General features: G+C 36.7%; 1 protein-coding gene across 5 annotated transcripts in view; it reads left to right on the top strand.

Annotated features, from left to right (window-relative positions):
* PLCE1 (phospholipase C epsilon 1) overlaps positions 1 to 19,060 on the top strand; it is a 115,560-nt gene that overhangs the window by 38,417 nt on the left and 58,083 nt on the right. For all 5 annotated transcript variants that reach the window (XM_068197660.1, XM_068197656.1, XM_068197659.1 and 2 more), the window contains exon 2: positions 1,560 to 1,851. In XM_068197660.1, coding sequence (XP_068053761.1) covers positions 1,560 to 1,851 — 292 coding nt within the window. The remainder of the gene's footprint in view (positions 1 to 1,559; positions 1,852 to 19,060) is intronic.

Below are 19,060 nucleotides of genomic sequence, written 5' to 3'. Positions count from 1 at the left end.
CACAGCATTTCATGCTGTAGTGTAGTGCATGAGTATTGTAGTGCAGCATGGTGCATCATGGAAGCTATCTTTTAATGGGATTGAGTTATATATAACCATAGTCAACATGTGAAAGTTTCTTTTTTTATGTTAATAAGTATGTCAGTGTTCTTTTTCAGATCATTGAATTATATCACTAGTTAGTGAATTATTATATTTTTAATATAAAATGTTACTGTTTTCCCCCAAACATGGTTATTAAAAAAATTAAAGCTAAGATAACAAATATCTACTTAATATATTGGATTGTATTTGATTTTCTGCAGTGTGTTTACATGGATGAAAGAACCTCATCATTGTTCACCTCTTGTGTTAGTGGAGCGTGAGGTCCCTCATGGGGCAGGGAGCTGGATCCCTCCTCACTTACCTGGCAGGGTAAATGCCAGGCTCAGGGCAGAAGTGGATGGGTGTGAGATCCCTGTGCCGGGTGCCACTTCCCTCCCTGCATCTGGGGCTGGGCATGTGTGTGTCCCGTGGGCAGGGTGCGGGTGCCTCTGACATGTGGCATGCACAGGCTGTGCAAACAGGTTCTTATCATCTGACTGAGCACATGTGTGCTTGCTTTGTAGGACTGGCTGCAGTTTCTGCCATGGTGATGGATATCTGTATTTTGTTTATTTGTGGGAAAGCATGGCAACAAGGCATTAATTGAAAAAAAAAAAGTCATGAAGCCATCAGCTTCTTTCTTCTGCACATCTAAGACTGGTAGGGCACAACCTCATGAAAATTGTCTCAGCACCTGTCCTGGTGACAGTTATAGTGACCTTTTCCTGTGTTAATTTGTATTTTACACTTTGTAATTAAGAAGCACAGATCATTGAAACAAATGAGTAATGTTAATCAGTAAGTCAGCATACAAGAATGCAAAGAATCGAGTCTCCCCTTGTATGCTAAATGAAGATATTTCTTCCAGATTCTTGCTTTGATCATTAGACTCTTTTAAATAAGCAAACATTACTTAGTTGCTAAGCCACAGACTGAAGTTCATTAGTGTGTTATCACAAATATTGGAAAAAGAGTACTAAACCAATATAAGACAGAGGACCTGTGCGTAGGCTGGAAGTAATGCAATAAACGTGACACCAGAACATTTTGAAAGAGGGCTCAGAGTGATTAAAACCATTTCTGTTTGCAAAACCCCGCCCACTCAGCAAGAAAAAATGCCAGCCCGATCTGATTCTTTCTGCTACTGATATCTCTAAGGTTTTCTGGAAGTACATCAGATTTTGTTCATATTCTGTATTTTAAATGTTGATGAGGTATATTGATGTGGGTTTTTTTTTTAGTCTAATGGTTATATTTAGAATGTTTTTGAACATAGGTTGAAAGCCAGAATGACTTCTTACTTAAATATCCTGTTTGGGAGCCTAACTCAAAATCCTAACAAACCAGTTTTGGATAAGTAGATATTGCAGGTCATTGAACTTCACAAAAAGTCGTGGTCATTTGGAATTGTTTTATATTCAGTATGTTATCCTAGGCAAATGAACTAACAGTCCATGCTTTTGCATTCTCCACAGATCTTCAGTACAGTGATAGAAGAAGAGGAAGGAGCAGAAGATATTTTTGAATATATTCCTCATCTTCTGAGCAAGCTCCCAACATCTGTTACAGACTGTATATACAAAGGAGATGGTTTTTGTGTAAAACCATGTGTAACAGGTGCTTACTGTCAATATCGTGCCACTTTACAGAGGACTGCACTCTCTAACTATATAACTGGTGCTTTACTAGAAGCAACTACATCATTAGGAGCAAGAAGTGGTCTTTTAAATATCTTTGGAGGATCAACTGGAAGAACAATGCTTAAAGGTAATGAAGATTTTTTTAAATCTCTGACCACTTAAAGTATAGGATGAGTTGCAAAATTATTAATACTATATAGTATTGTGTAGTTTATATAGTCATCCATGAAGTTAACAGATAGAAGAGGTTTTATGTTTTCAAATATTTTCCTTTGCAGTCATTATGTATCATAATGAATAGCTATCTCAGTTTAATAAAGTAAAAAAGCAGCTAAACTGAAAAGGCTTGTATTACAAAACCTTTTCAGGTTTTTTCCTTGTTCAAATCATTTCTGCCTGCATCCAAATTTAATGTCTGAGCCGTTGTTTTTTGGGTGTTCCCATGTGTAGTGTTTCTCATTTACCAAGTGCTCCTGCTCATGGACTGACTTGGTTCAGAACTAGAGAAAGGAGTGTATGCTCTACTTGGTTATTATTGTTGCCATTATACAAGTAGCTGTCAGCATAGCACTGTGCTGTGAAGCATGTACTCTTTCTTACTGATTTATTTTTGGTCTTGTCCTGGGTCCATCATCTTTGTAGTACTGGATCATTTCAAATAACATGGGTACTGTCTGTATAGAAAGTGCCTGTTGGGAAATGGATGTTGCATACTAAACTTCCATGCTGATAATCTTCGTATGTAATAATATCCTTAATGTGATTTAGTTTCGTCTGTTTTGGAAGCTAAACAAAGCATTTTTGGTAGAAATTCTGTGCTTTAAAATATGGTTTTGTACAGAAGAGTACTTACATAATCGATTAATTTTTAATTAAGGTCTAGAATATTTCATAAGTTAGTTAAGCATTTGGAGATTTGTCATTGTCTGATAAACCATAACAAAAGGATGTAGTATCTCAGTCATACCATTGTAGAAGTGATGCATGTGGATATTATGGGTTGCCTAAAATTTTACAGAAATATGACAAAATAAGTGCAAAATAAGTATGGTTCCTTAACTAATGCAGATACAGACATAATTTTTAACATGAGTTAAAACATGAGTTTATGCTCATATGTGGCTTTCTTATTTTTAACCCAAAAAATGGCCCTTTCTTGTTTTAATTAATTTCTCTAGGTGAATCAAAGGGCAGAGAGAGGCACTAAAATATTCTAAGAATACCGGGTACAGATGGCAAACTTGTAGCATGTGAATGAATTTCAGTAGTACCTTGAGCAGCATTACTAAGTTTCACGTACCATCATTGTTTGTGAGAGACAGATATGTACAGTATAGTGCCCAATTTTGGTAGGGTTTTCCATTTAATTTTGTTTGGTTTTTATTTGTTCTGGGGAGATGAATGCTTTAAAAATACGAACAGGGACAGTCCTGCAACAGTTTGGAAAACAAGATTAGAAGGACTCGGCCATGTGCTTCAGAGCTGAGTTCTGAAACTGAAGCAGCAGCAATAGTTAGCTCAGGCTCACTGAGCTGCTGATAGACTACGTCTTTTTATGGAGCCTGAGCTAGTGAGTGCACTTGTGTGCTCTGTGTACTCCCTGTACCAGCACACTTTGCACTAGTTTGGGGGTATCTATGGTGACAGTATTACGTGGTGTATGTTGTTGGATTCTGAGCTAAAGGATGTAAGACATTAAAAAAATGCCAAGATTTTGAACTCAGTTTGTAATTCCACTGATAGCCTGTGTAGATAGTAGAGACTGGATGTACTGTAGTGGTCTAGGCATGATTTACTGTGCTGGTCTCTTGTGAGGAAGAGGTGTGCTGCAGCTTTAGGATATTGAAATTTCTGGATGTGGAAGCTTCCTGTTCATTTATATTGTGATAATGTATTATATCTGAGAAATTATTAGAGTCCTCTCTAAAACATTCATAGAGAGCGTTACCTGGTGATGTACCAAGTCATTTGCATTAGCAAGGAGCCCAACTGTATTCTGAATTCAGAGCGCTGGTCATGATTCATGGGTGTGCCTTTTGAGAAATTGTCCTGGCTATGCAGATTGATGAGAAGGTTATTTTCATCTATCCAGCATCCTCTGTATGGCTGGATTTAACCTCAGTAAGCTAACCTCATCTAAACCTGAGAAATTTTAATTCCCATCAATAAGTCTGTCATCAAATGCGATGGAGGATTTATCACAGGATACAGAATGTCATGGGAATGCTTCACTCAGTAGTTGTTTGGAGGCATTGAAAAGGGAATTTACTGATCCTGTTGTGGTTAAATAGCTGCTGTTGTTTAACCCTGGTAGGTAGCACCTTGCTTCCACTCACTCCCCTAGAATGAGATGGGAAGAGAATCAGAAGGGTAACAGTGCACAAATTCATTGAAAAATTCAATTGAAGAGAGTTTAATAGATAAAGTAAAAGCTGTGTGTGCAAGCAAAGCAAAATAAAGAAGTAATTCAATACCTGCAGTCAGCAGGCATGTGCTTCACCCTTTCCATGAAAGTAGGGCTCTGTCACATATAATGACTTCTTGGGAAGACAGACACTCTAACTCCAAATCGGTTGTCAACTAAAGAGTAAATATTACTGTACTTCACATGATTTTCAAGACAGTTCTTAAAAAGCTTCCAAAGCAGAAGTAAATTTGCTTAATAGAACCAATCTATATCATGAAGTCTTGAAAAGATCTCAAGAGCTGTTGAGTTTGTGTTTAGAAAACCTTTTCTGGACTAGACAGCGTTCCACTACTTTCAAAATGTTTGCAATTTTTGGAGACAAAGTTCAGCACTCCCTTGCACAGTGTGTTTAAAACAGGAGCCCATTACTTTAATGGGGAGTGCCTTAATGATTCAAAATGAAGACTTCTCAAAAAATTAATACTCTCTTTAGTTAGGGCTTTAATGTATTATCTGCCCAGGAAGTAGGGATCCTGCAAACAGCAAGTCCCTAATACTGGGATAGCCTCCTGGGTTTGTGTCTCCCTAACACCAAGCACTTTGTCAGTTCTTTGTGTTCAGTCCTTCAGAGGTTACTTAGTGACCTGAGCAATGAACCTTGTAGTCGCAAGCAGTCCAACTCCAGGGAGTACTTTCTAAGGTTTTGCTTGGTAGCTAAGGACCTTAAATGCTCTGAGTCCCCAGGGCTGGGATGGTTTTGTGGGCAGATCAGCCAGAGTTGTTAGTTCCACAGAAGGCTTCCAAACATACCAGACCTTCTAAGCCAGAATTCCCAGTCACGTGGACCTGAGACTAAGTTTTCAAAAACTCAAGTAGGGCCTGCTGTGTAGGAGAGTCATGTCTGGGGCCTGGAGCAGGGCGCCTGCAAGCCCTGCTCTCAGATGGTTCCCGGGGCTCTCAGGCTTCTGGCTGAGGGGCTGCACTCTGGTCCTGGTACCACAGGGATAGTCTGAGACTGGGCTCCCGGGAACCACAGCTGCCTGGAGTTCCCACAGCTGGTCAGTGACACTCACATCCTTGTCAGCATCTTTGTTGCTACAGAGAACATAATTTTCACATATGAACACTGAAGTCATTTAGGCTGCACTGTTTTAGTACCTCTGTATGTAACTTAGAATTTTTGGTTAGTAAAAACTTTTAAGTGTGTCTTTCAGTGGGATTTGGATTGAAGCCAGGTTTTTTTCCTGTAGAAAGGAAATCCTGCTTCTCAGCCTGTTCTGTTTCTTACAAACTGATTGTTACGGAAATTTGCTCATAGTCATGAATGGGCCAGAACTTTCACTGGAATCATATTTGAAGGGCCAGTCATTGTCATAGTTCATACGGTTTTGACATTTTTATACAGAAAGTGAAAAAGTTGTGTCTTTCTTAAAGAAGGAACTAGAGTATGTGAAAATGTTTGTACTTTACATTTGATAGAGTTATCATTAGAAAGAAACATGTACTCTTCCCCCCCCACACCAATTTTGTTCTGTTTGCAATCTAAGATAAAGGGAAGGAAAGTTAGAAAGAGGTGGCTGAAGGTGGAGCAGACTGCAAATATTTTGTATCAGTATTCTTTTCACTTTAGCATCTTCTAAAATGGGTAAGTCTGATGCCACTCTCTGTGATATAAATCGGACTATATCTTCTAGAGAAAGCTCAACAGGACTTGTCAGACAGACAATAGCAGATTTTGACCAAGAACATAAGGAAAGGCATTTGTCATGAATGTGGAGGCAGACTGCATTGATCTTAAGAAAACCTGCTTCATTCATCCCACAGAATTTAGTGATTACCCTTTTTTTATAATTAGACTTTGCTATCTGCAAGACTGCACAGCAAACAGGTGCCCAAGTCTCCATGGCTTTTCCCACTGCTGTTTCTTGTACCCTTTGCACAAAGAGTATTGTTACAATATTGGGAAAATTCCAGGATACCTGAAGTTGGGGCAGTTGTCTGATAGCTCTATGTCAGAGTCATGGGTGATAACAAGCTTGATGTACATAGATTTAGAAAGGCCAGCATAATTTAGCTGGTGGGTTGTGTGTGTGTTTGTGTATGTTTGTGTCCAAAGGTTAAGACCATATAGAATGAGAGATAAAGCCAAATGAGCTGAAATTAAGACCTGAAAAGACAAAATGTGTCTTAGGCTGACAGTCTGTGGTGAGATGCATCAGGCAATGCACTGTAGGAGAGGAAATCAGATACTGGAGACAGGTCAGTCTGTATGTAGATAATGTGGCCTAAGGCAAGGGTGTGAGTCAGGAAACAAGGATTTCATGCCTGCTGTGTTGCCTCCAGGATGTAGGTCAGGAATAGCAGGAACAAGTGCAGGTCATCTGGTTAGGAACAGAAAGAAGAGTGACATGGCAGGAAGCACAGATCAAGGCGGAGACGTCAGGAAGAAGGAGAAGGATTTTGGAGGACAGCTGTAAGTCTAGGGACACGTGGGACCGTCTGGAACTGGCTACAATGATTGTCCCTGCAAACTGGCAGAAGGGAAAGGTCACTGAGGTCAGTCTTCTGGACCTGTCACCCACTGGCCAGGCCTAGTTGCAGCCAGATTGGGCTGCAATCAAAGGGACACACAAAGGGCAGTGGGAGAAAGACTTAACTAGGGTCCTTGACAACGTTAATTTAACAAAAACTTCCTTCAATCCAACCTGTTTAATATATTATAGGCACAAAGATTTAAGTTCTGCCAGCATAGCTTGTCCTTTCCTTACAGTCCTCTTTCCAGGGTCAGTAAAGTCATATTACTGCAATTTAGACACATCATTAAACCAGGCAGAAGATTGAAGTTAACCAGTGTAAGTAAACTTATTAAAAGAATTGAAAATATTTTCATCTGTAAAATTGCACCTTTGGATGTAATAGGTATCATACTCCTAGTACATGTCTGTATGGATCTGGATATCCTAACCTGTGTACAGGGTTAAGCCATTAAGAAACAACTGCGTTTCAGCTGATTTTACATGGATTTTGGTTCCAGGAATACTGTGTGACAGTTTGGGTATGCTGTTGATCCTTTAACCCGTGTATCTGAGTCTCAGCTTATAGCAATGTTTTTGTTGGGAGTCTATAGCTGTTATGCCCACCAAAAGAAAAAAAAAAGAGTTTAAATACATAGAATGAGTCTGTGTTGTTAGAGGTTTGTTGTGAGGAAGCTAATAAAGAATATGCTGATGTCTGTGGATGAAGCCTTAGAGAGCAGAAGTTAGTGCAAAGTGATATTAGTTTTAAAATCAAATTTATTATTTTTTTATGACAGCTACTCTTTGGAACAAAGTGAAAAGGGATTCTGAATGCAGATAGTTAATCCCTGAACTGCTTATTATTGTTTATTATTTCAAAGGTCTGAACATTTGTTTGAATGGACCTTGTAAAAGTAGTGTCCATGGGAACTTTTAAAGTGTAGAATGGAACTCTTTTGGTATGTTTATGTTAGCATGTCAGTCATGAGCAGAAAACCCCAAGGACTCAAGCAACAAGTTGACTCAAAAATCATCTCTTGAAGCTTTGGTTTTAGGAAACAAACTGGGAGACAAAATTCAGTTTTGTAGGATAATGCTGTTTTATTTATCTCCAGACAGAATTTTTTTGCTAAATTCTAATAATGTACAGTTTACTTAGCAGATCAAAGACATTCAATTTTTTTCTTTGGACTTTCAGATATTTGCTTTTATAACTAGTGAAAAATACTTTAGTATTGACGCTATAATGATGAGATATACTTAATTTGGTGGTTCATTTTATATATTTGTAGTAAGATAGCATTAATAAAATTTATATTTATAAACAAAATTAATTTTAAAGTTTTTTATTGCATCTCCATGGGCATCCTTATCTTGTCATATATAACGTGATTTTTTTGAAAATCTAAGTGTCCTAGTTTACATCTGGAAGTTGGAAACAACATTAAATTGTCATTCTTCCAATTAAGAAAGAATATGCTTGTGTTGTCAATGAAAAAATAATGGTGTGTTGGCCAGGTCCCATGGTCGTTCCTTCAGTAGAGATTTTTCAGACAAGACGTATATTCAGCTTATAAACAAAGTGTCTCTGAGTGTACTGCTCGCATTCCAGATCTGCACAGACCTCTCTCAGACTTCCTGGGGAAATGGAGAAAGCTTTCTTGTGGCAGCATATTGGTTTTCAGTCTTGTGTACTCTAGCAAATTTCATAACTAACTTTTCAGTGATGTAGTCCTGCTGCTTGTAAAAGTGGTGTAAACTCTGTGTAGACACGGGTAAGGTCAGAATGAAGAAAAGAAGTGACAAAAGTGCCAGAGCCAGATACTGACTATGGAATGAAGACAGGGGTTTGGTTTCTACTTAATTTCTGAACATAGGTGAAGTCTGAAGGCTATGCTGTCTTTTTAATTCCCCCTATTTGTAATTTCTTCAAGGTTAATCACATTTCTGGAAGCCTCAGGGAGGTTTTCCTCTACTTTGCCTCTCAAAGAAACTTTTTTGGATGGTTGCCTAAGTCATAGCCCTTTGTCCCATTAAAGTTAATGCTATTTCCTTTTACTAGAGTTGTTAGTGCAGAGAGCATAATAGCTGTAAAGGTAAGGCATTTGCTAATAAAGAAACACACATTGTGGTTTTTGTAATGCTTCAGATGAAGTTTCCTAAAACAAAAGTAATTCCATTTATTACTTTTGGCCGGTTTAAACAACATTGATATAAATATAACTTGTACAAAAGCCTGAGTGTAGGGTAACTTATTTCTTAATATATTTAAAGTCAAAAATCCAGCAGAATTAAAATCACTCTTGTTTATAACTCAGCTGTCAAAATCAAATGCTTTTAGTCTTAGCAGGATGTATGCTCATCCTTAATTTCTAAACTTCCTTCCATTTGAATCTTAGTGTTTCAGCTTTTATCTGGGGAGGTGGGAAACCTGACCTTTCAGTGAGCCAGCCAAATGCATGTCTTCTTCATGGCTTACACAAGGCATGTCAGTTATGCATTTTGCCACAGTTTGTAGCTTTAAACTGAGCAGCTGTTGCCTCACTGTTAGTTTGGACAAGTGCAGCGTGGAGACTTTTTGTGGCACTGAAGTACCTGTTCTTCTGGCATTTTAGGAGGAATCTAAGATTCAATGGAAGGTACATTTGCTGGTAAGATTTGCCCTTCTGTGTAGTACCCAGTTCTGATTACGTACAGGGAGTTAAAGTGATAGTTTTATTTCCAGAGAAGGAAATTGGGTGACGGTTTTCTAATCTTAGTTTAGACCTAAAATGGCTGCATTTAATAATAGTGCTGTAAGGACACAAAACTGTTTCTAGGTGGAAAATGAAGTAAGGATTTAATATAAGCAATATGAAATAATGTCTTAACCATGTATTTTGTATTTCAGCTTGTTTGATATGGAATGCAATATTTCAAGTAATTTAGGAAAATTGCTTTGCATTTATTTGGTTTACATTGCAACTATTTCAATATCAAATTATGTTGTGGGACATTCCTTTGTTTCTTATTATACAAAAAACAAGTGTCTGTTGCAAAATTGCTGGACAAAATACGAATTTCAGTACTTTCAAAAAGTACTAGAACAAGGTAAGTATCTTTTCCTAAAGTACATAAATTACTCAAACATTACAAGTTCGTAACATGTTTTTGAATGTAAATGTACTAATGCTTTTTTCTTTAGTGAGCTTTTCTTCCTGGATCTTCAGCATACAAGTTTATAACTTGCAACCAGTTTTTGTCCTGTGGTTTCTTTAGGGAGTTTACTCATTTTTCCTTTCTGAATGACATGTATGCACAGTAGCATGTAAAAGCAATGTTTTGCTCCTAACTGGTCATAAAGAATCACCTCCATTTGCATGTTTTTTTAAAGTGGCATTTGTAACTTGAATGAAGGTTCATAATATTTTACTCTGTGAAAGGAATGTTCATGTGCTGACTCTCTCATTTCCCTAATCTGGCTGTTAGCTAAAGGCTATGACAAGCATTCACCATTCGAAGTGATAGTACCCCATTGCAATAGGAAGGTTGTCTTGGTTGTCAACACCGTTATTCTCACCTCAGTGATTTAGATAGCACAGAAAAAAAGCACCCTGATATCAAGTGCATCTGTATTAATTGCGAAACAATAGTGGTTTTGATGTGTCTATTCAGTCAGTGACAACAAATCTGAGATAACTAGAAGTATTACAAGAATGAGAGTGAAATTTATTTTAGCTAATTGCAACTCAGACCCTTCCTTTTGGCTGTTTTGTAATGTTTTTAGCTTTGATTTGAGGCAGAATGGTTTAAGCATTTTTCTAAAAATTAAGCTGATATGAGGATTTTTCTTAGGGCATAATTGGTTTAGCTTTTATTTAAGAAGATTCATATAGACATAGTTTTCAAATGTTTAAGTATTTGCTTTTGAAATACTAGTTATGTATTGTTTATGTATATACATAACTAGTTATATATGTTTATACATATATAACTACATTACTACATATTTTAGTAATTCTGAAATAAGTAATTTGCCAGGAAGATTTATCAAGCGTAAATTGAAAATGTTTCAAAGCAACAGTAGAAGAACTAGGATACAATTTGATGCTAAAAGTGCCTTTATGTTTTTTTCTTGAGCTTAATTTTAAGGGCTTTGCACAACTCTAGAGTAATTACATATTTTTGTCTACATTTCCCATGGACTTAGTGTGACAGATTTCATGCACACTTTCAGCTTTGTAAGTGTTGAGATCTTCTAGGAAAGGGGTAGAGCTGATGCTGTTGCATTAGGTCTCCTCTCTTTGCCCCCATCCACGGGCTGGAGTGATGTCTCCTAAGAGCATTTTTCTTTGAGGGGGGAGAAAGAATTCTCAATCTGGAAAAGCTATTGCTTCAAATGGCTTTTATTATGTTACTCTTATCTTTAGAGAACATTTGATCTGGAGTTGTTCACCTGTATTTGCTTGTTCAAATTTAAATTGCAAAGCTCTGCAGAGAAACACAGCAAAATGGTCCCGTGGAGGGACAGGAGTTGGTCTGGATGATTCTTGTGGTCCTTTCCAACTCAGCATGTTCTGTGATTCTGTGAAAAATTTCTTTAACATGGATATTGCCTTTTAAAAGCAGAGGAGTTATTGAAGTATCATAAATATGCGTAACCTATTCTAAAAATACAATTTTTTCAAATAAACTGCTCTTCTTAATAATTTCTAGAAGTTTCAAGTTGGAATTCAGAAGAATTCAGATTGGAAATGTCATTAATTTTTGGGACTTGATTCTGAAAATAGCCATATCTAAAAACAATACTTTTGTGATATTTGCTTAGAAGAGTTAGTTCTGTTCTTGTGTTGGTTTAGGCACTTGGCTGATAAAACGTAATTAACATTTTAGGAACTTATTTGTGGTATCATACTTTAAAACACCATGAAATAGTTTTGTTATTATTTAAGTTGAAGTGTCTTAAATTTGAAAAAAAAAAATGAACCTTAGAAGTAGAATTTTCTTCTAGGCTTTAGGTGCTCATAATATGCAGTTCTGTAATTGCCATAAAGTAGAAGGAATGAAATTAAATCATATAGTTCATATCTACCTCATAGGTACAGTATTTGAATATAAAACCTTCTAATAGCTACTAACAAAACTTTTACATATGTATTGAGCACAAAAAAGAAGAGATGCTTCACGTACTGGTTGTCTTGAAGATGGTGATAGGATTTGCATACAAGGTCAGTGTTTGGGAGATAAGTCTTCAGGTATTTTCCATAACCATGTATGGAATGGATTTCTCTAAAAAAGACATCAAGAGGAAAATGAGAATATATTTCAAATTCTTGTTTGCAAAAATAGAACTACATCTGGTCAGTTTGTAGCTTTAATTTGGGTAATTTGTAGCAATAATTTGGGTTGGAACAGAGTACTGGTCTTAAAGACAAATGTGCTTTATTTTTCCAGTTGTTTTATTTTCTTGCTATATAAACAATATTGTTGACACGGTTGGCCCTAACTCCATTTAAAACAGGTAGGAGTAACACCGCAAGAAAGGAGAAGGAAGAGTAGTGTTAATTTTTGCTATGTACTTTTACAGAAGGAATTAATTGCATTTGAAGTCTTCAGGTTAAGTGAGATTTCTTAAAATCTGAGGAAGGTACTAGTTTTGAGTTTGTTTTCAGATGGTAAAATCACTGGCTTTGAAAGTTTTACTGTTAGGAAAGGACTGCAGACATCTTTTCTAGTATAATCTGCTAAAGATTAGTGACAAAGACACAATTCATTAAGGAGTCTTGTGACTGTTTAGAACAGCTTTTATGTAGCAAATGTATTAATCCTGTGAAAGCCAAATGTAATAAATACTTTCGGTTTTTTTACAAGATAACTTGTTATATACATATATACATATATGTCTATAACAGTATAATACATGGAGCTATATACTCTGTTTGCTTGAACACAATCTTGTATAAATGTATCTGTTTAAATTTACCTTATGATGCCCAAATCACATAAACTAAACAAAAACAATTACAGAAAATAGTTGCTTATATAGTTGCTTATAGCAGGGTTTAGTCTAAGCAGAACTGTATCAATTTACTAGTGAAGATGTAGAAAAGCTTGCAAGGATAAATAAGTACAGAGCATTTATATTTGAGGTAGGAAGAAGTAAGTAATATTGCGGCAAGTCATAGATGTTGAGGTTGTTTGCATCTCTATTGTGAAGTTAAGGTTGATTTAATACTTTGTGTAGTCTATTGTTTTACTGCTCTGGCTTCCAGACATGTGCCTGCCCTGTTCTCTGCTGTCTGCTGTATTCCACTAATCCCTCTCTGGCTTAAACTCCTGTGTCATAGAGCAGATTTCAGTTCTGAGGCTAAATCACACAGGCTCCTCCACTCTTTAATTAAAAAACATACAAAACAAAGAAATGAAAGCTTTGCAGCTTTGACTTTTTGGCAATTCTTGTTATTGTGATGAGGTTTTTTCATTAAGCTACATAATATTTTTGCTATCTCAGTATTACAGATCCTTTCTTGGACTTCAGAGTTGTATTAAGCATATCAGCATTTCCACTGCTAGCTCACGTGGCCGTGTCTGTACTGCGTAGCAGTCATGGCTCTCTCTGAAGTGGTGAGGCAGCCCACAATGCCATTGGTCCTTCAGTCCTTAGTATAGCCACTGAAAGTATGTGACTGTGCATTTGATGTGTTCTGTATGTCTGTGAAAGGACTTTGATTATATTGACCTGAGTTTTGCTGTGTATTTCTCTTTTCCATCTTAAAATGCCTCTCAGCATCCTTTGAGTTGTGCTTCTGGCACAGCCTTTGTGATTCCAGAAACCTTGCTAAGAATAGCTGGCTAGTAGCAATACTTTCTTAAAAGAAAAACTGGCATGATATAATACTTACATAACATCATGAACGTGACTTACTATGATGGGAAGTTGTAAAATCATGTTAATCCCTTATAAAAACAGCGTATGAATTTTCCTTAGCTTCCCATCAGCTTCCTCATGAGAAAAATCACCTTGTTAAGGATGCAGGCTGTTACAATACTTTTGAAAATTTTCTGGTAATTGGCATCATTAGATGTTTGCATTGAAAGATACCTTTCAAAATTACCTTTTAAAATTTGGAAATTGCATTCTAGAGTAAAGAATAGCTTCTTTTATTTAATTCTGTAAACTCATTACAGAATCTTCTCACTCAATAAACTTAGCAATGGTAATTGGACTTTGCAAAACAGGTATTGTACTACACTGGAAATTAGCATACAAGTTGCAAATAAGGAAAAATGTGAGACTAAGAGGATTCCTGCTATTCTAGGTAGAGAGATTGATTTCACTCTTCCTGAATTACAAGAGGAAGTAGTTAACAGAAGAAGAGAGATTAATTACTTCCCTTCTGGAAAAAAAAAAAGCCACTAAAAAAAACCCCAAAAAATCCCCAACAGTATGGCAATAATTCTACTTTTTTCCTCTGTAGTTACAGACTTCCCTTTTTTCAGGCTGGCTTCCTCAATTGTATTTTAACCCTACAGGAAAAATGCTAATTTGACATATTGTATGTTTACAATGCATATTCACCAATGAGCTTGAGAAAAGACTGTGTCTGGAGGAAGAGAAAAATAATATAAACTAATCCACACTAAAATAAACATTAAACATGTATTAGGAAAGCCATCTGTGTTTTGCCTGCATGGACCCCTTTGCATGTTGTGCATTGTAGTTTGTATCCATGAAGCCCTTTCCAGGTGAATTTGACTACCTGCACTGGCAGATTTTCTAGAGGTTCCCACAGCTTTCATCTACTGTGTGTTTCCTGCTGCTTGTTTCTTTGAAATTGCAGAATCTATGTGGAAGAAACATCTTAGGATGCTATGATTTTTTTTTCCTTCCTGTAAATTATCTGTTAATTAACATACCTTTTTTCCTGAGAGCACTCAACCCAGGATACTTAACCCATAATACTGTATTTCTCAGAAATGGCTATTAATACTAGCTTTGAAGATAATCCACTTTTAATTCCAACCACAAGTAAAAAATGTAAATAATATGTAGAATACAGTAGTCGAGAATAGTTCAGTTGGAAGGGATCTACAGATTGTCTAGTCCAACTGCATAGCTAGTCTTAATTCTTTTGAACTAAAACTTAGGAGATTGTGCTTGTTTTTATCTAGGAGTGCACATAAGGATTAAGGCTTGAGCATCAGCTGTGCTGTTACCTCTGTGTTTCTGTGCAGTGTGAACAGGACACAGGCCAGATGATATTTTGTAGGCAGACACCTCAGGAGGAGTAGCACAGCTCTGGCTGTGTTGGGGTAGAGTGGAGGTACCTGACCTCCGGGACAGTGCTCTGCAGGACATGGGAGAAGAGCTGTGGATTTGCTGCACAGCCTTCCCAGTGGCTGCAGGTTACTGACTGGGTCATCATCAGTTAATGACATATTCATTTTCACATCTTAAACATCTCCCTCTCTTTTTGACCAGTTTCAGTGAGTACTTTTTTGGTATGTCTTAAAATACTTTAAAGCCATTTCTTTAATAATGAAGTGCGAGTGCTGAATGGTTGTCAATTTTGAGTATTAGCTTTGCCCTTCACCCTGTTATGTAATCCATCAATTTATTTCCAGTTCATAATTTTTCTCCATTTTTGGCATTTTTTTCAATTAGTGTCCTTGGTTCACTCATTTATTCTTGTGTGAGAGAATATTTTTGTATTTTCCTCTACATTGTGAATTTTGAACTAGGAGATAGAATTACTGCAGTATTTCTTTTTAGCCGCATAGGACTCACTGTTCTGATTAACTCTTTGTTAAGTATCTTTATAAATGATGGTACTGTCTTTAACAGCACTTTGAAAGGCCATATTGTTCTTATTAGGTTCTTCCTGCTGTACATTGCTGACCCAAAACTATTACTGGAATAGTTTTGTGTTCCATTACAAGTTTTTGACTAATGCCTTTATAAATCATGCAGTTTTCTCTGATGTGTCTTAGGGCATTTCTATGTGTATGTTTTTGTTTAAATACAGGTATATTTCCTCGATTTTGCTTTTGTTAGAAATCTAAAGATCTTGGATATCAAATTAAATTATAGCTGCTACAATAAATCTCCTATTCACAAAATGTTCTCATTATCAGGGAATATTCAGAGCACACAGTAGAGTCAGTAATCAAATCCTCACCAAAACTAAGTGGCAAAGGAGAAGATTATGTAGGTGCTTCAGTTATGTAGAGGTTGAATTTTTTATTATTCAAAGTGTAATATAAATAAATGAAAAAGTTTCCTTAGCAGATCATACAAAGATATTTTGTACACAGGTGCACAGTCAACATTATCTGCTGTTAGTCGTTCTATTCTCTATCCATTTTCTGTGAAATAGTTATGTGGAGGACAGGTCTCAAACAAACTAGTGTTAGGAACAGATTCTGTTTAGGTAACTACTGAAAGCAGGCCAGAATGATGAAAACTCTGAACTGATTGAACATTTTTGAAGTGTGTTCCAGTCTTTTAAAATTCTTTTACTGCTAAGCTTCAGGGCTTAAATTGGGAACATCTAATCAAGTGTTGTTTTTACTGGATGTGGCTTGGATTAATTGTGTTCCAATAATCAGTAAGAATAATAACTAAAACACCTTATGCAGCAGATTTGCCTGCCCTTTGGGCTATGTTGAAAATCTGGTAGCATGTCTCATGCACCGGAGTGTCTTTCCTTTGAAGATTCAAAAGGCAAGAAAAGTTAGTTGCAAGTGTTGTACACTTATCAGAACTTACTTAATTCTCATGTTGTTCTTTGACATAATTAAAATTAAGTTCTCAGATTGGCATCTAGTGTTCATCTTGTATTGCTAACACCAATGGTGGTTTTAGTGTTTGCTTCACTTGGTATGACACTGAAGCCATAGGAAACATTCTTAACTATTTTTACCTTGAAGGACTATATTTAATGATTGTTTTCCAAATTGAAACAGTTTTCATTTGGATAGTTATTTGAACTTGGGCTTTCCTGTGCAGTATTTGGAAAACTGGACCAGATGAGAGCAGACTATTCCTCTTTCCCACCTATCCTTAAAGGGTCACTGTTGCATATAATCTGGTTTTCAGGATAAGACCAAAGTAAGGAAGATGATGCTTTTGGTCTTCAGGTCTTCAGGATAAGACCAAAGTAAGGAATATGATACAAACAAAATGTATTTGTCAGGATCTTAATGCCAAAAAAAGAGTTTTAATTTGTGCTTGTGGTAATTTTAAAAAGTTGTGTAGCAAGGTGCAAGCTTCCACAGGTCATTAATTAAATGCAGGGATTGCTGGTGTCAAAATCCAGTGCACTCAGGCTAGAAAGGAATACCTCAAGGCTGAGGCTCTGAAACATTGAAAATGCCTGTTGCAGTTTTACAGTTACTTACATTATGAATGCTATATTTTGCTGCAGCTACAGTTTGTATAGTCTTTGAAAATTAAAAAGTTCCTAAAACAGCAACAAAAAAGAAAATACAGAAAATCCGTATCATAAGCCCTTGCTTTAATGGGTACCTAGCTTTGTAGACACCTTTTTTTTTAACATCCTTATTTTCCATAGGTGCGTGTATATACATTCTCAAATTACATTTTTGTTTGCATTTTTTCCCATACTCACTGATTTATAACAGTTCTTTCATTCTTAAAATTGAAAAGCTTCTGCATTACATAAATGGAAAAAAATAGAAGTAAGATTACTTTTTACTGTCTTGACCAAAATAGTCAAATATTGGAACTGGACTTGAGATTCTTGCACTCTGTCTAATCACTGGATATTTCTCCATTGCAGCATTAACAAAGTTGTGTGCATTTTAATTTAATTTTGAGCAGCAGCTCCTGCTGTGATTTTGGACATGCTTTGTATCAGTTTTGGGAAGTGAGGTTAAACCTTGAGTTCTGCTTTAACTCAAGCGGTAACGAGTTCATTTTGCAGTGAGAATTGTACAGTTCTTTTTCTACAACACTCTTTCCTTCCAAATTAAATGAATAAACCCTCCCTTTTGACCATTTTGTTCTTATGGGCTGGAATTTATCTGGTAATTTACATGTACATTTGTTTAGCATTTGAACTTAACATTCCATTTGCTATGCTGTATTTATATTCAGATTTTAAAAGGTCTTGAATACAGATGCTGCACAGAGAACCCTCCTGCTGGTGTGTGTTGCTCAAGTCAAAATCCTGTTAGTCTACCACTGTGACAGCCTTTAGGAGAAACATTTATGTATGTGAAAGTGGAATATTTCTGGAATAATTTAGGAGTTTTGCAGAGGAGGGCATTTATTAGACAGGATTTCATTGTCGGAACAATATGAAAAACCCAAAAACACTTGAATAGCAAGTGTGGGGGTGTCATAATAACCTCTTTCCAGCCTTTTCACATATCTGTTACACCGTGATATAAAGGTGTAGATTTAGAAGATCATTCATTATAGCCCAGAATCCCTTCATCCAGCCTTCCTGGTGATAGTTGCCTCTGAAGCAATGAAATCTCGTGTCTGGTCTTGCCCAGTGCATGCTGCAGCATGCCACAGCAAGACAGATGGCATGTTGGTGTCAAATAGTTTTTGAGAACTAATTTTCAACCAGTCAACCAGACATTCACAGTCTATCTACCAAATTACAATTAAACCTTCTTCTGGCAGGTGTTCTGAAATCAGGCTATAGTCTCATGAGTTACAGCAGTAGGTGAAGGTCCCCTAAAATAGCAGGTGTCAGGTGGCCCATTGCCATACATGTAGACTGGAAGCAATAAAGCCGCTTTCTGACTAAACATGTACATGGTGGATCTCTTCAGACTTCTGGCAGCACTGCTGATTGATCTCTTCACAACACCTATAAGTATGTCTATGTTCAGCAAACTCTGTGTAACACAGGGTGCCCTTTGTAGTTGAAGTATCCATTTGTTACCCTGTTAGCCTCAGGGTCATTTTTTACAGGCACTGCCTTCAAAGCCTATTATTTCAGGTGCAGAAGAAATGTTTACTGGCTGGGGTCAACACACACAAAACCACATTGATTCTTACACAGATATTCTGGAGCCATTGCTAGTTGTACTTTTCTGCATGGGGATGCAGTCTCAGCTCCCTGCTATCTGCCTTGAAAATGGAAAGGAATTGGAAAATAAGCATCAAATTGGATAAATTTTGTTCTGAGATCTTCTGATTTTGCCAAGTCAAAATTATTGTTACACTGCTACTTGTTGCATCTTTTTTCTTGGGAGTTTACACCCAGAAGAAAACCCAGTGGATCTATTTTTTATGGACAAGTGTGTGGTTGTTTTTGTCAGCCAGTACCAGCCAACCTGCTTACAGAGAGGAAATAGTTAGTTAAATGTGTTGACAATATATGGTAATTCAGGGACAAGCAGCCAAGTTCTCCTTTATGCTGCAAAATATTTCCATGAATGACTCAGGCTAGTGG

The sequence above is a fragment of the Anomalospiza imberbis genome, chromosome 8, assembly GCF_031753505.1.
Source record: "Anomalospiza imberbis isolate Cuckoo-Finch-1a 21T00152 chromosome 8, ASM3175350v1, whole genome shotgun sequence".
Lineage (NCBI taxonomy): Eukaryota > Metazoa > Chordata > Aves > Passeriformes > Viduidae > Anomalospiza > Anomalospiza imberbis.
Note: the sequence above shows the minus strand (reverse complement) of the source record. Positions and strands in the feature narration are given on the sequence as shown.